This window comes from Lithobates pipiens, unplaced genomic scaffold (assembly GCF_037356315.1).
Source record: "Lithobates pipiens isolate NorthernLeopardFrog02 unplaced genomic scaffold, aLitPip1_a1.2 Scaffold_1, whole genome shotgun sequence".
NCBI classification, from domain to species: Eukaryota; Metazoa; Chordata; class Amphibia; order Anura; family Ranidae; genus Lithobates; species Lithobates pipiens.
Genome location: NW_027507685.1, coordinates 246736862 through 246753264, shown reverse-complemented (window position 1 = coordinate 246753264; position 16403 = coordinate 246736862). Strand labels below are relative to the sequence as shown.

General features: G+C 43.4%; 1 protein-coding gene across 3 annotated transcripts in view; it reads right to left on the bottom strand.

Moving 5' to 3' along the window:
• The window catches only part of DIAPH2 (diaphanous related formin 2), a 1637420-nt gene that overhangs the window by 709156 nt on the left and 911861 nt on the right, over positions 1-16403 (bottom strand). For all 3 annotated transcript variants that reach the window (XM_077484914.1, XM_077484903.1, XM_077484922.1), the window contains one exon: positions 14201-14330. In XM_077484914.1, coding sequence (XP_077341040.1) covers positions 14201-14330 — 130 coding nt within the window. The remainder of the gene's footprint in view (positions 1-14200; positions 14331-16403) is intronic.

Below are 16403 nucleotides of genomic sequence, written 5' to 3'. Positions count from 1 at the left end.
ATTCTAAAGAAATTACCTTGTGTTCCTGCCATTATATGTGTTTCAATGCCTGTCCAACACTTCGCTGCCTCTAATGAAATGGATTGTCTCTCCTAGCACATACCTCCCAACATTTTGAGATGGGAATGAGGGACACCTACCTAACAAATAAAGGCTAATTAAATCCACAAGGACTTTTTTTCACCACTACTGTTCATTTATATTGGCTTTTAAAATGTACAAATGCAGCAATTTAGAAATTGGATGAAAGGGTTAGCACTGGGAAACACTTTTTGAAAGAAAAAAAATTGCATTTGAAATACAACTATATGGATCAGACCAAAATGAGGGACAAATGAGGGGGAAATAGGGACAGAGGGACATTGCTCCAAATCAGGGACAGTCCCTCGAAATCAGGGACAGTTGGGAGCTAGCATTGTTGGTTCCTGGAAGCCTCACTGCTTCATGACATGTGAAGGACTTATCCCCCCAGTCTCTTCCATCCCCCTAACAAACTCTCCAATCCCTCCCCACAAAAAACATGACAAGGTATTGGAGTAGATGGCCTTGCCGGCCTTTTATTAACAAATTAACATAAACATAAATAAATAACATTTTTTAAAATAACTTTTATAATAACCTTCTCTGTACTTTTTATGGGTCTTGGAGGGGAACACACACCACTGGTCACTGCGACAAACTTCGTATCAACTTTAGGTCTCCAGTCGCAACCCCCTGACTGTAAGACGGTACCCAACCTTCGCAGTGACCTACCTTTTTCACCTCTTCCTCGTTAACCCCTTGTAACTGGAAGGTACCTGATACCCCAGATGGGTAACAACCATGTTATATCTCCATATAACATACATCTCCTACTCCTCCTCACAGACCCAAACCACTGCCCAGCCCTTGTTTACTGCCCCTATCAAATTAACCCTACATAAGGGAGGGTGGGTGGGAATCTCTCTCCCCGCCACTCACGACTGACGTCACCTCCTCCCCCTCGCCTCCTTCCCTTCCCGGCGAGCACGTCCCTTGCTGAGGCCCCTCCCCTTTTCTTAAAGGGAACATGCCTCAGCCCCCCTGACAGCGTGACTGTGCAGTCCGCACATGTCATGCTGTCCCTACACCGATGCTCTGCTCCGGGACTCCCTTTATGTATGAAAATTTTCCTGACACACAAGCTCTACCAGTATGCATGCTTTGACAACACTCAGTCACCATAGGCAACTCAAGCTCCTACCCCCCTTTCTCACTTTTGCTGTCAGGTACAGAGAGCTGTAAATAACAGGAAGTGTAGTCTAAAGGCAATGACATCACTTCCTGTATTGAAGTCAGTTCTCAGAAAAATCTCTGCCTGCTGCTCACTAAGTGAAGAGCCAAGACCAAGGGTTAGCGGTCCCACAGCAATTAAAAAGGGGTATATTATTAGTGATCTTTACTCATTAATAAGGGGGGAAAGCTATGGACAACGTTACTATTTAAAATCCATCCCTAAATTCCAATCCTTGACTTTAGCTTGAGGAAAGTGGAAATACAGTGCTGGACCAGTAAGGTTATCTCAGTGATATTGCTATCCTGAAATATTAAAGTTGATGTAGATGATCTGGTTCCCGGGCAGGCGGCTTCTATACCCCAGAGGATCTCAATGGTCTCCTTGGCTTGTGTGTAGTGTGTAGCGCTGACCCCCGAAGGAGCTGCTGGTTTTATTTGGGCTTACCGTTACCTCACTTGTTTGCTTCTCTGTCTTGGGGTTCCCGTGGTAGATGGCCCAAAGAATGTGGAAATTGAAACTGAATCCTCTTTTAGGTTATTTATTCAGAACAAAACAGAGTCTCTCAATAAGGATAGAGGGTTAGGAGTGAGTTCAGGCACTTAGATTGCAAGATGGAAGTCGTTAAAGAAAATACAGTGAATAAAAACTGGTTCACAACTGGATTTAGCAACCCCCGGATACACCTCCTCTCACTAGGCCTAGCAGCCAGCGGGGCGCTTGACAAAGTCTCTGCCACAGACTTGTGAGATACACTTAAGCATTACTGAGGGATGTGAATAAATTCAAAGAACTGACATACGATACCAGGTTCTCTCATCCGATACCATATGAATGTTGATCCAGGTTGTGTCCTTCAGCTAAGCCTCCAGGCTACTTCAGAAGAGAAGCCAGCCTTGCGCACAGCCTTCTCCTGAAGTGTACTCCCTTGGGGTTCTTCAGTTGCTGGGCCTCTCCCTTCAGATGAGACGGCACCAGACCACCCTTGGATCAGCTGGCCCCGAAATCCACTCGGGCCTGTCCCTGCAGTTGCGTCGCCTCAGGCCAGCCAGCCCCAAGACTCAGGATGCATGGTTCTGCACCCCAGGCCAGGAGGGCCATGGGGATGGGTCAGGAGGACCACCAGAACCAAACAGACAGAAAGTCAAAGATGGAACTCCGAAACACGTGGCGTTGGTACCTTAAATACCACCCCCCAGAATGCACAGCAGGAAAAACACTCCCACTGGGCTGGTTCCAAGAGGATAGTGGCATTCAATGCGCCCAGCTAGACTGTGTTTCTACTCTTGCCAGCGGTGACAGCGACATCTGTGGTCAAGGAGAGCCCAGTGCAACCCAGCTGAGCTGGTACTGAAACCAGAAATTTGGAGAAATAGTCCCAAAGCCCAACTGTGGCTTCAGGCAAATAAACTTTTCAAAAAACATAGCGCCGGCTCATCAGGAGCCAGCACTACAAGTATAATGTAACAAAAATTGAAACTGAAGCGTCCCACCACACCACTAAGCGGTCCAGATACAACGTTAATCCAATAAAATCAGGGGAACAATCCAAAACATAGCCAATGCATCTTTGAATTGTCTCCCTGACTGTTTGCCAGGACCTGGATTACCTGCTGGATCACTTTGCACTATAAGTGCAGTCGCTGTAGATTTGAGGGGCTCATGCAAGGAAAATAAAAAACAGCATTTTTGTTTGTACATGATTGGATGATAGAAAACAGCAGAGATTCCCCTCATTTCAGATCTTCCCCTCAGATCTACAGCGACTGCACTTCCAAGTGCACTTGTAGCGCAAAGTGGATTTGTCTTTAGTAAATCAACCCCTGTGTTTCCCAGAGCAGAAGGCTGTAGTTTTGGTGCCCGCTAGTGGCTGTCCCCCAGCATCCAGCAGATCCCAGTAATCATTTTCCACTTGATGCTGGCTGCTGGGAGGGTATTTAAATCCTCCCCTACTAGTGCCTCTTGCGCCAGTGTTTTGCTGCTACCATTTTCTGTTTGCCATTGACCCTGATCTTGCTCCTGCCCTGTACCATGCTGCCTTGTACCTGCTCCCCCTTGTCCCTGATCCTAGTTTTTGTTCCCCCTTCCCATCTGCTCCCTGCACCTCTAGTTTGTCCCTGCTTTTCTGCGTGCCCATGTTTTTATATATTGTATAAAGTAAATTGTAGTTAGGTTTTCTGTTTGTTATGTTGATTACTTAGGTATTCTGTCAATGTTTTTTTGGTTCACTTGTTTCGGTTTTCCTGAGTGTAGCCACACAGATCTAGCCATCCCTGCCACCGATTCCTGATACCTTTATTGGAATTAAATTGTATCTTGGACCCCTGAAATGTATTGGCTACTTTTTTGTGTTATCCCCCTGACGTTTACTGGAACAAAGTTGTATCTGGACTTCTTAGCTGTTGTATGGTGCTTCAATTTCAGTTTTTATTACATAACTTTAGCTTGGTTGAAATGACTCCATGAGTCTGCTGCAAGCAGGAATGAACATTTACTCAGTCTCTTCAGTGATCAGTCTGCAACATTGTAACTAGGGATAAGCTTGGGTCCAGTCTGAACCTGGAAGTTAGTCATCACTGCTTGGCCAATAAGCTGCGGGCAGGAGGTTCCCCACCCTGTAGCTGCAGGTATACAAAGGGGCAGGGATGCTCATGACATCCTTGACTTAACATGGACATTGACCTAATATAGCAATTCTGCTCCATGGCGCAAGTCACCTGTCCGTAGGTTTGGTCTGAACTCAGGTTCGGAAGAAATTGGGTTCAGACCAAACCCAAGCTCACTATTAATTGTAACTTTGTAGCCAGTCACAAGGTAAAAAGCTACAGCAAATTTAGATGATTGTGTCAATTCCACGGCCACATCTCAGTCCAGAAGTAGATAGAGACTCTGGATGATCATGCTACATCTCATGACAGGTCCACTTCAAAATTTATATATGTCGTTTAACCCTGCAGCAGTAGTAGCCAATAAACATTGCCCACTTCCAGAACCATGGGAGGGCTAGTTGGCGTCACCCTTGCTGTCTCTCAGCCTACGTGGTCTCTTTGGATTACTGAAGCCTTTCTTCAGCAGCACTGTAGACAGAGCCCGCCAGTTATCTTGGCCGAGCTTAATCGAACCGGCTTCAATTTAGATTTCATTATTTTTACACATGATAAGCAATGGCACATTATGTTTTAATCTATTTCAGTAGAAACAGCATCTCATCTTCTCACAAAGCCCGTTTCAGAGGGTGTAATGAATATTTATGACCTCAGACACTGGGAATCTGACATTTAGTGAAATGTAAAGGTAGCGATTCCGAGGTAACTATTGATTTGCGGAGCAACTGGCTTGCACGGTGATTACGCTGTCTGGTGTAGAGCGGCTTACTAACAATAACCCCGGATTGAGCTATTCCAGGTCTTTAACTTCTCTATCAAGCTGACAACTGCGATTTAAGCACACCCGTCACATGCAGCTGGTGGAAGGTGGCCATTTTTGCGAGCTTGACAGACAGGATGATGGCGCCAATCAATTCACTTCAAACCTGCAACATTTTGAGGCATGATTATAACCCACTGATGTACAAATTAAGAAAAATAAGCCTTGGTCACAGTATGGATGAGATGGGAACTGCTTGTGTTCCATCAGTAGCCATATTTTACCTCTGCAAGTCTGAATCATATGTTTGTTTGCCAGTGCCCACCTGGGACAAGCCACAAACTCTCTAGGGCAGCAATGGTCAACTTTCTTGATATAGGGGGCTTCAGATGCTACCCATGATAGTGCCAAAAGGGCACACATATTTCTCAGTAAATGTAATGCTGCAGAAAACGGTCAGAGACTATGGGCATGCAACAAGAAATGGTCAAAGACTGCAGATATACTGAAGGAGATGATCAGAGACCAAGAATAGGAGACTGGGGACAGGGGCATGCCACCAATGAGGCAAAGTGCATTATTGGTGGCATTCCCCTGTTCCCAGCCTCCAAAAGCTATTATAACATTGCCACAGTCTCTGACCCACCTCAGGCAGTGCTTAGTGGGGGCCAGTCGCACTGAGGCCAGAGTGTCCATACCAGACAGTCTGTCCACACTGCAGCTTAGAGATAAATAGGTTGGATGCTTGGTCCCCAACCAAACCTCCCAGAGGGACAGGGGTAATTGGACTATCTCGGTACAGTATAGAGAAATAAATTCAGATGTATACAAAAATATATAGAAAATTCATTGATATAAAATGTGTTAATACAAAATTAATAACACATAATGAGTAATCAATTACAGGTTAAAAGCATGATAACAATCCATGTATATCACCAGGATACTGATCCCCAAACAGGGAAGATCACAGTGAGATAGTTGATCACGGATAGCATCTCAACTAGTTTTGCGGACTAAAGCTGCTTCATCAGGAGAATATCTGTCATTTGATTGACAAGTGATCAATAACAAGTGGCTACATTTGATGGGCACGAATGGCTGCATACGATGGGTACAAGTGTCTGCATATGATGGGCACAAGTGGCTGCATTTGAAGGGCACAAGTGGCTGCATATGATGGGCACAAGTGGCTGCATATGATGGGCACAAGTGGCTGCATATGATGGGCACAAGTGGCTGCATATGATGGGCACAAGTGGCTGCATATGATGGGCACGAATGGCTGCATACGATGGGCACAAGTGGCTGCATATGATGGGCACAAGTGGCTGCATATGATGGGCACAAGTGGCTGCATATGATGGGCACGAATGGCTGCATACGATGGGCACAAGTGTCTGCATACGATAGGCACAAGTGGCTGCATTTGAAGGGCACAAGTGGCTGAATATGATGGGCACAAGTGGCTGCATATGATGGGCACTAGTGGCTGCATATGATGGGCACTAGTGGCTGCATATGATGGGCACAAGTTGCTGCATATGATGGGCACTAGTGGCTGCATTTGAAGGGCAAAAGTGGCTGCATATGATGGGCACAAGTGGCTGCATATGATGGGCACTAGTGGCTGCATTTGAAGGGCACAAGTGGCTGCATATGATGGCAGGAACTGAACAAAAAAAATAAGTCTTTTTGCGGACAATGTCATGCTCATACTTTCCAACCCCAAGACATCACTACATGAGACACAGAAAATACTAGTTGAGTTCATTGCCATGTCCTACTATAAATTAAATGCAACAAAGTCCCAAATTCTAGGTATTAATATCCCAACCTCTTTGCAATTGTCCTAAATAAAAAATAAAAAAATCCTTTTCTTTGGTCCCCTCGATCACTACCATTTCCAGGCATCCAACTGACACCACATACTTCACAGCTTTATAAACACAATTTTAAACCTTTCTTGGATTCACTATAATGCGTCCTATCATGTATACCTCAACTAGGTGCTTGAATCACTGGGAACTCTTCCAGAAAGTAGTACACTTCTGCTATCTTATTCCATTCAAACTTTCCATGTTTTACCCCTCGCACACAGCCCTCTGCTGGAGAAAGTGCGGAGACTATGGTACACTATTCCACATATTATGGCTCTGCATATCAATAAGGTCATTTTGGAACAAAATGTTCTCCATACTGTCAGACATAGGTGGTCATCACATAGCTTCCAACCCTGAACTAGCCATCTCACACCTGACTATCCAGGAACTACCACCCAATATGTGAGTAGTGGTTACACAACTTCTACTAGCAGCAAAACCCACAATCACGAGATTGTGGATTGTACCTAATCCACCTTCCCCTCTTGATGCCATTCTTACCCTAAACCACCAATGGATGGAACAACTGTTGGCCATCACAAACCTCACCTTTACGTCATTCAGAGATAAGTGGAATCTATGGCTATCTAATTCTAAGTGTACAATCAAGAATTGAAAACAGTTGTTTAAGATTCAAAGTTAATGTAAACTAACCCAAGAATCCTCAACATGGGTGTGCTACACACTGGTGACTAACCTGACCCTCCAATCTCTCCCCCGTCCTCCATGGCACTTCTGTCCCTTCCCTCCCCTTCTCCTCTCCCTTTGATAACTTTATCTTGCATGTTCATGACTAATAATAGGTTAAGTTATTTTACCTTTTTCTATAGTGCAAATGACAATACTTTTCTCGGTTTACTTTGTTGTTATGTTAACATTGGATACCAACTGATAACCTGAACCCATTTCAGGTTCTATCGTTGTACCACTTTATTTTGATACAATAAAGAAATATTGACATTAAATCATAATGACAGCAGAAACTACCCAAATGACCGTGATCAAAGGTTTACATACCCCAGTTTCTAATACAATGTATTGCCCCCTTTAACATCAATGACAGCTTGTGGTAATTGTGGATGAGGCTCTTTATCTTCTCACATGGTAAAGCTGCCCATACCTCTTGGCAAAAAGCCTCCAGTTTCTGTAAAATTCTTGGGCATTGTCTTGCACGAACTGGACATTTGAGATCTGTCAGAAACCATGAATCAGACCGAGACAAAAGTACAGTTAAATCACACAAACGTAGTCAAAACATAGCCAAAGTACGGTAACCGGAACAGACAGTCAGACAAGCCAGAAAGCCAGGAATCAGCGTAGTGGAACAGCAAGCAGGATCTGAAGCCAGAAGGAACGTCACCCAAGCCCAAAGTCTTTAACAGGCACACAGGAGAGAAACTCTGTGATGTTGACCAGGCGAAGGCAGAGATCATCTGGGCTGGACAGCTTAAGTAAGCAGGACTGACGAGCAGGATATCATCAACAGGTAAATCCCTGTGGAGAGATAGGAGCTGGAAATTAACCGACAGCTGAGTGGCCATCTCAGAAAAGGAAGGGATGAGCCCAGCCCTGACAAGATCTCCCCAGAGTGGCTCAATGATATTGAGGTCAGGAGACTGAGATGGCCACTCCAGAACCTTCACTTTATTCTGCTGTAGCCAATGACAGATCGACTTGGCGTTGTGTTTTGGATCATTGTCATGAATGTCCAAGTACATCCCTTGCGCAGCTTCCTGACTGGTGAATGCAAATGTCTCCACAGTGACTCAGCTGTTGTTGATCTTGCTCGTCAGTCCTGCCTACTTAAAGCCGTCCAGATCACTTTATCTCTGCCTTCACCTTTGGTCACATCTCAGAGACTTTTCTCCTGTGTTCCTGTTGAAGACTTGCTCGGCTGACGTCCCTTCTGGCTCCTGATCCTGCTTGCTGCACTACTACGTTGATCTCTGGCTCTCTGACTTTGGCATTGGCTGACTACCCGATCTAGTTACTGAACTCTGGCTATGTATTGACCACGCTCACTCTGTTTACCTTTTTATTATTCTTAAACATGTGCGATTAACTGTACTTCTGTCTCGGTCTGATTCATGGTTTCTGACAACACACTAATTACAAGAAAACATATCACAGGTGAGGATGGTTACCTTTAATAGCCATCCAAACCCCTTTGTGTCAACTTGTGTGCATGTTATCAGGCTAAAATCACCAGGGTATGTAAACTTTTGATCAGGGTCATTTCTGTAGTTTCTGTTGTCATTACGATTTAAAAAGAACAAAAGTTGATTGATAATAAATGGCTTCAGCCAAACGCTAACCATGAGTGAAAGAAACGTTTTTGTGTTATCATTCATATTCTCTGAAAAATGGGCAAGAAATCATAAATTCTGCCAGGGTATGTAAACTTATGACAACTGTATAAAATAAAAAAAAATAAAAAATGGGATGTGGGACTTCTCTTTTAATGGTTAAAAGGATGGAGCACCCTTTGAGGGGAGCAAGTACACAACATCCGTAGACGGCAGTCAATTTTACATGCAGAAGTCATAAAGGTTTCTTCTGACACAAGATCAGGTTGACCGTAGGGTCACCTACGGTAGTTTCCATTCTGAAAATTTGACAATGACCTACAAAGACTACCTTACATTGATACAAAGTAACAAATCGTCAACGTTCCATTCCCGTCATCCTTTGGCCTGCATCTCATTTGCACAATCAGGTTTACGCCGTGATGCTCCGCTCCCTGCCAGGCAGTGTTAAAAACAGCTGCAACTATTTCACTCCAACACCTCGATCTCAGCAAACTTCGAGCAGAAATTGTGAACAAGTGCTGGCAAGGTGTTTTATTCCCCATTGTGCTTCGAAATCAGCACTTCCAAAACTAACAGCTCACTACTTGCAAACACTCCTTACACAGCTTGGAAACAACATCGTGGTAATTGATTTTCAAGACTAAATAACCGCTCTGATTATTCCTACTAAGTTTCTACCTACAGCTGTTTATAGGGAGCAGCGACATCGAAAAAAAGCAGGTGCTAGCAGGCATTGAACCCAGGACTGGCAAGGCAAGAGCGCTAACTACCCTCTTTTCAATGCCAGGCCTTATATTTTTTTTTCATTATGGTAAAAAATAAGAAATGTAGCAGTGACTCAGTGGGATTCTTCTCCCTCAGCGTACCCACACCTACGCAGCACCATCTTCATGTTTATAACAGCAAAGGATTATGGGGCTAAATAAATAGATGACAACAAAGAATTCAAAAAAAAAATTTCGATTTTTTTTCAGCCATACAACAATATAATATATGTAGCCTTGCCTCTCAGGGATTGCTTTTTGTTTTATTATTTACTTGTATCCTCTCCCTGTCTAAGCAGAAGTGTTAAAGTGGTTGTAAACCCTTACAACCAACTTTGACCTACAGGTAAGCCTAGATTAAGGCTTACCTGTAGGTCCAAGAAATATCTCCTAAACCTACGCAGTTTAGGAGACATTTGCCGAAAGACAGGCACCGCTGTCTACGGCGCATGCGCCGTAGACAGCGGCCTGCAGGCGCACTGAGCACGCTGCTGTCAACAGCGATATGCTGCCAGTGGCGGCTCCCGTGCCCATGCGCGGGAGTGACGTCATCACGGCTTCGCCAAATGACAGCGGTGCGGCAGCAAGACCCACCGAGAAGATGGATGCGCCGGACTTCAGGGGACAACGGTGACTTCGCTGGCTCCTGTGTCAGGTAAGTGACACATAATGGACTACTATGCGATGCACAGTAGTCCATTATGCTTTACCTTTGCAGGGAGTCATAGAGGAAGTAAACCCATCAGGGTTTACTTCCTCTTTAAACCCCATACACACTATCAGATTTTCTGTTGATTTTTGTCTTCAGATTTACCAAAACCATGTAGTAGAAGGGCCTGCCTGATTGCATATAAATTGAAACTCCTAAGGTACGACCTCATATTATACGGTTTTGGAAAGACAAAAATCTGCAGAAAATATGATAGTGTGTATGGGGCTATAGGCCTCGTACACACGATCGGACTTTCCGCCAACAAAACTGTGGAATTTTGTCCGAAGGGCGTTGGCTCAACTTGTCTTGCATACATATGGTCACACAAATGTTGGCCAACAATTATGAACGTAGTGACATACTAGACGTACTATGTTGTTTTGCAGCTCTTTAGTGCCACCCTTTGGGCTCCTTCTGCTAATTTACTGTTAGTAGAAGTTTGGTGAGTGTTGATTCACACTTTTCATTTTGCGCTTTTCATTTTCCCTTTTCATTTCGCTCTTTTCAGTTTTTTTCTGAACGGCTGTTCGTCAACCGGCCATGTTGCGGGATCGGAGGAGATAATGTGTTATTTATTACTGGCCTTGGAGTTATTGCTTTGAACCAAGTCCAGTCAAGGAACAGGAGGAGGAGGAGGATTTCTTGGCCCGAAAATTGGTTGCTTTATTAATCGTGACTAATTATGTCATATGCCTTTGCTGCAGGAGCTCCAGGAGAATAATCTGGATGATTTTCGGAATTATCTCCAGATGACGGACCCCTGCTTTCACCAACTCTTGGCATTGTTGACCCCCTATATTAAGAAGCAGGACACACACATGAGGCTTTTATTTTATCTTTTTGGTTGAATAATAACGATTAGTAGAAGTTTGGTGAGTGTTGATTCACGCTTTTCTTTTTGTGTTTTTCATTTAATGCTTTTCAGTTCGTTTCTGAACAGCCGTTCGTCAAACAGACATGTTGCGGAATCGGAGGCGATAACGTGTTATTTATTTTTGGCCTTGGAGTTTTTGCTTTGACATTATTTTTTTGGTTGAATAATAATGATTTGATTTGGTATATTTTCTATATTTTTGGATGCATAGAATGCACTTTTTGGTTAAGTTCTATTGGCAGATAGCATGTCTAATTTTATTTTAGAGAATGATACTTGGCTGTGTGTTTTACTTCAAATGACAATTTGGGAGTAGGCAGTTACATTTAAAAAAAAAAAATACAATGTAAAATTAACAAGGGACACCAACATAGTTGCATCTTTGATCTTAAAAACTACAGGATAATGGTGTTGTGGTAACTTGCTCAAATAAAATAATCAAAAAAAAAAAACATAATAATATTATTCTTGATATCACTAGACAAAAAAAAAAGCCTTTGAAAATTTGCAATAACTCCATCAGTATCACCAGCAAATCAGCTTCATTATTATCCCATTAAAGAAGAAGAGAATTGTGCGCTGCATTTCGGGATTTCATAATTTGCCCCGTCACAAATGTTAATTCTTCATTACGAATGCTAGGTTACAAGACCGACCACTTCCGGCTCATCCTTGCTTCCGAGCATGCGTGTTTGTACTTTGGACTTTTGTCCGACGGACTTGTGTACACACGCTCGGAAAATCCAACAACACACATTTGTTGGTGGAAAAATATGAAGACATGCTAGCCAACATTTGTTGGCGGAAAGTCCGACAACAATTGTCCGGTGGAGCGTACACACCATCAAATTTTCCGCCAACAGCCTGACATCCAACATTTCCTGTCGGAAAGTCTGGTCGTGTGTACGGGACTTTAGACTATAAGGTCCCATTGAGGGGTTCAGTGGGATTCTTCTTCCTCAAGGTACCCACACTTATGCAGCACCATCTCCATGTTTTTAACAGCAAAGGATTATGGGGATAAATGAATAGGTAACAGCGAAGAATTTGATTTTTTTTCAGCCATATAACTATATAATATATGTAGTTTTACCTCTCAGGGACTGCTTTTTGTTTTGTTATTTACTTGTAGCCTCTCCCTCTCTAAGCAGAAGTGTTAGCCCCTGTACACATGGTCGGACATTTCGACGGAAAATGTCTGATCGGACCTTGTGTGGGCTCCATCGGACTGTTTCCATCGGAATGTCTGACCAACAAAGTTTGAGAGCTGGATCAAGCCAAGGTCAAATACAGGAAAGCAGGCCAGGAACAGGTAGCTGTAGCAAAGACCGTGATGCAAGTGGGGATCAGACATTGGAGATAGCAACAAAGTCAGTAAAGAAAGCCAGGGGGTCAACCAGGAGAGCAGATCAGACAGGTCAGGAGCAAGCCGGGTCACAACAGGAAATCCAAATAGAATATACACAGAGGCTCAGGAAAACGGGAAGGCTGACTGCAATCCAGCAATGTGATGGACTCAGCGGCAGTCTTATATAGGCAAGTAAGTGGCCGCATCTGTCACATTGTATGTTCGCCAATTAGTGCCTGCGCATATGCATGTTAGCACAGTTGCGGACCTGCATACGTCCATTGGCACTTCTTGCACTAGTGCACATGGTAATGTGCTGGAAGCGTCCCTTACCAGTACTGGCACTATTGCCAGTTCTCCTATGGCCATTTCCAGGGCTGGACTGGGACAGAAATTTGGCCCTGGACTTCATCCAGACCGGCCCACTTACATTTTGAGTGTCCCATCAGCACTCCCTTACATCAGAGTGTCCCATTACCAGCCCCCTTACATCAGAGTGTCCCATCAGCAGCCTCCTTATATCAGAGTGTCCCATCACCAGCTCCCTTACATCAGAGTGGCCCACTGAGCCATCGGCCCACTGGGAAACTCCTGGTAATCCCAATGGCCAGTACATGCCTGGCCATTTCCCTGACAAAGGGTCAGTGTGGCAGTTGGTGTTAGTATTAGAGGAAGGGTTAGTGAGAGAGTTAATTTTAGGATTATAGGCAGGGCCAGTGTAATGGTTAGTGTTAGGATTAGAGGAAGAGTTAGTGAGAAAGTTTGTTTTAGCATTACAGGAGGGGCCAATGTAAGGGTTGGTATTAGGATTAGAGGAAGGGTTAGTGTGAGGGTTAATTTTAGGATTAGAAGAATGGTTAATGTGAGAGTTAATGTTGGTTTTACAGGAATTAGTGAGAGGGATAGTGTTAGGGATACTGGGGGAAGGATGGCGCTTGGGTTAGTGTAAGCCCTTGTACACACGGTCGGACATTCCGACGGAAAATGTCCGATCGGACCGTGTTGTCGGATAATCCGACCGTGTGTGGGCTCCATCGGACTGTTTCCGTCTGAATATCCGATGGACAAAGTTTTAGAGCTGGGCTATAAAACTTTCCGACAACATGATCCGATCGGACTTTGTCCGATTGTGTGTAGAGAATTTCCGATCGGACAAAGTGCCACTCAGATCAAATTCCTAGACCAAAGCTATTGGCTACTAGCCTGAACGTAGTTCCGTCCTAACGAAGTATCATCATCACGTTACGTACGATCGGATTTTCCGACAACTTTGTCCAACCGTGTGTATGCAACACCAGTTTCGGACAAAATACGTTGGAGAAAATCCGACGGATTTTGTTGTCGGAATGTCCAACCGTGTGTACAAGGGCTTAGACTATAAGGCCCTATAGAGGAGTTCAGTGGGATTCTACTCCCTCAGAATACCCACGCCCACTCAGCAGCATCTCCATGTTTCTAACAGCAAAGGACTATTTTTTTTTTTTACAATTGAATGTGAATGGAAAAGCAAGGTGATGCAACTCAGATGCAGCTAGAAGTATTACAGAAGCATATTCAGGCAACACCTTGGAAAAAACTTAAATGCAAACAAAGAAACTCCAAAAACAAATTGAACCAACTCAAAAACACCTAAAACAAAGTTGCACTTGACCCTCAAGTTATCTATCCCACCAATAACCAGCCTTGTCCTACCTTTGCTGGCACACTCCACGTGTTCAAGTTCTTCAGGAAACTTTGCGATCTCCGGGAATTTTTCTTCACAAATTTCTGCAAGAAAATGCAGTAAGGTGCTCTTCTGGTCCGACGACTTTGTGTCTCGAATCTGCAAGAGATCACAAAAACAATTGCATCATAACCCCATGTAGCAATGGTTCCATTGTAGAATAAAGTCTTTTTAGAGTTGATGCAGAACAATACAAGAAATTAGAACCGTTCCAAACATAAAAACCTCACTGGGCCGTATCTCCTTGAGGCCTCCAAACAGCGGGTTTGGGTTCTGGGTTTGGCACCTGCAACCCCCCACAATCCCACTTCTTCCATCACTTCAAAGGTTTGTAGATCACCTGGGACCACTATGGCCAAGGATGACTCTCAAGTCTGGAGGGGAAGACAAATTCTGATATCTTCCTAGTTGTATTATTTGCTGCCTGGGCACTGTGGGAGAACTTTGACCTTGGTTCCCTATAACTATACTACAATGCATCCTATTTTTTCTCTAACCATGAATATAATAAAATTATTTTGCATGAATCCGCCTGCACCTTAAAAAAAAAATTATAGTCAATTCATAAAAAAAAGATATAGCAGGGATATGCAATTAGCGGACCTCCAGCTGTTGCAGAACTACAAGTCCCATGAGGCATAGCAAGACTCCGACAGCCACAAGCATGACACTCAGAGGTAGAGCATGATGGGACTTGTAGTTTCGCAACAGCTGGAGGTCAGCTAATTGCATATCCCTGGCATATAGCATTAAATGGTATGTATCATTGACAAACTCATAAACTTACCCTTTGACCTTGCCAGCCTAGCCTACTTCTATTGGTAGGGTAACAATGACATCCTACAACTAGACATGTGCAGAAAGAAAAAAAATGTGTTTAGTTTTGTTTTTCGATTTGTTATTTACATAAATTTGTTTCGTTAAATTCATTTAATTTGTTTTCGGGATTTTTTTTTTAGTTTATTCATATTCAAATCAATTCAAATTTTATAATTCGAATTTGTATCGATTTTAAAAGGTTTTGAATCAATTTCGAACAGTTTTCAAATTCGAAAAGTTTTCGAATTCAAACTGTTTTCCAATTTCCAAAGAGAATAGAATGGAAAATAAAGGAATAGAATAGAAAAAAACATATCATAGAATAGAAAATAATATAACAGAAAATAAAAGAATAGAATATAAGAGTAAAACGGAACAAAATAGGATAGAAAAAAAATGAACAGAACAGAATGGAATAGAATAGAAAAAAAGAATAGAATTAAATAGAAATATTATAACCATATTCTGAAATTCAAATAGAATATAATAGAATTAAAACCCCAAAAGAATAGAATAGAATAATATAACCATTTTCCAAAAAAAGAGGGGACTCACAAGGGGAGGAAAACGGTCAGTGTTCCTCTGTACTGGGAAAACACGATCAGTCTCCACTCCCCTAACAGGAGGTATATCTGTGTGTTTACACACACAGATCTATGGTCCTTCTCTGTCATTGGGCAATCGGGGTGCCCGGCAGACATCCCAGCTGCTGGGCACGCGCACCGGCTCCTGAGTGACGCGGCGCACGCGTGCCCCCTAGACAGCCCGGGAAACCCACAACGTCATATGACGCCCACCCAGGATGGAAGATACCTCCTGCGGATGTCATACTACATACTACGGGTACAAAGTGGTTAAAGAAGAAGAGAATGTGCGCTGCATTTCGAGACTTCATAATTTGCTGCGTCACGAATGTCAATTCTCCATTACGAACGCTAGTTTACACGACCGACCGCTTCTGGCTCATCCTTGCTTCCGAGCATGCGTGTTTGTACTTCGGACTTTTGTCCGACGGACTTGTGTACACACGCTCGGAAAATCCAACAACAGACATTTGCCCACAGAAAATTTTAAAACCTGCCCTCCAACATTTTGTCCGTGGAAAATCCGATAAACAATTGTCCAATGGAGCGTACATACAGTTGGATTTTCCACCAACAGCCTGTCATCACACAATTCTCATCAGAATATCCGATTGAATGTACGAGGCTTAAGCGTCCCCCTTCACATTGAGAGAGTTCCTCTAAATTCCTGTTGTGTCTCTGAGCCAAGAAGTGAAGGGAAATGTACACAGACAGCAAAAAATTAACTACTCTATCTTAAAGAGGAAGTAAACCCGCTCTGCAGGCTTGT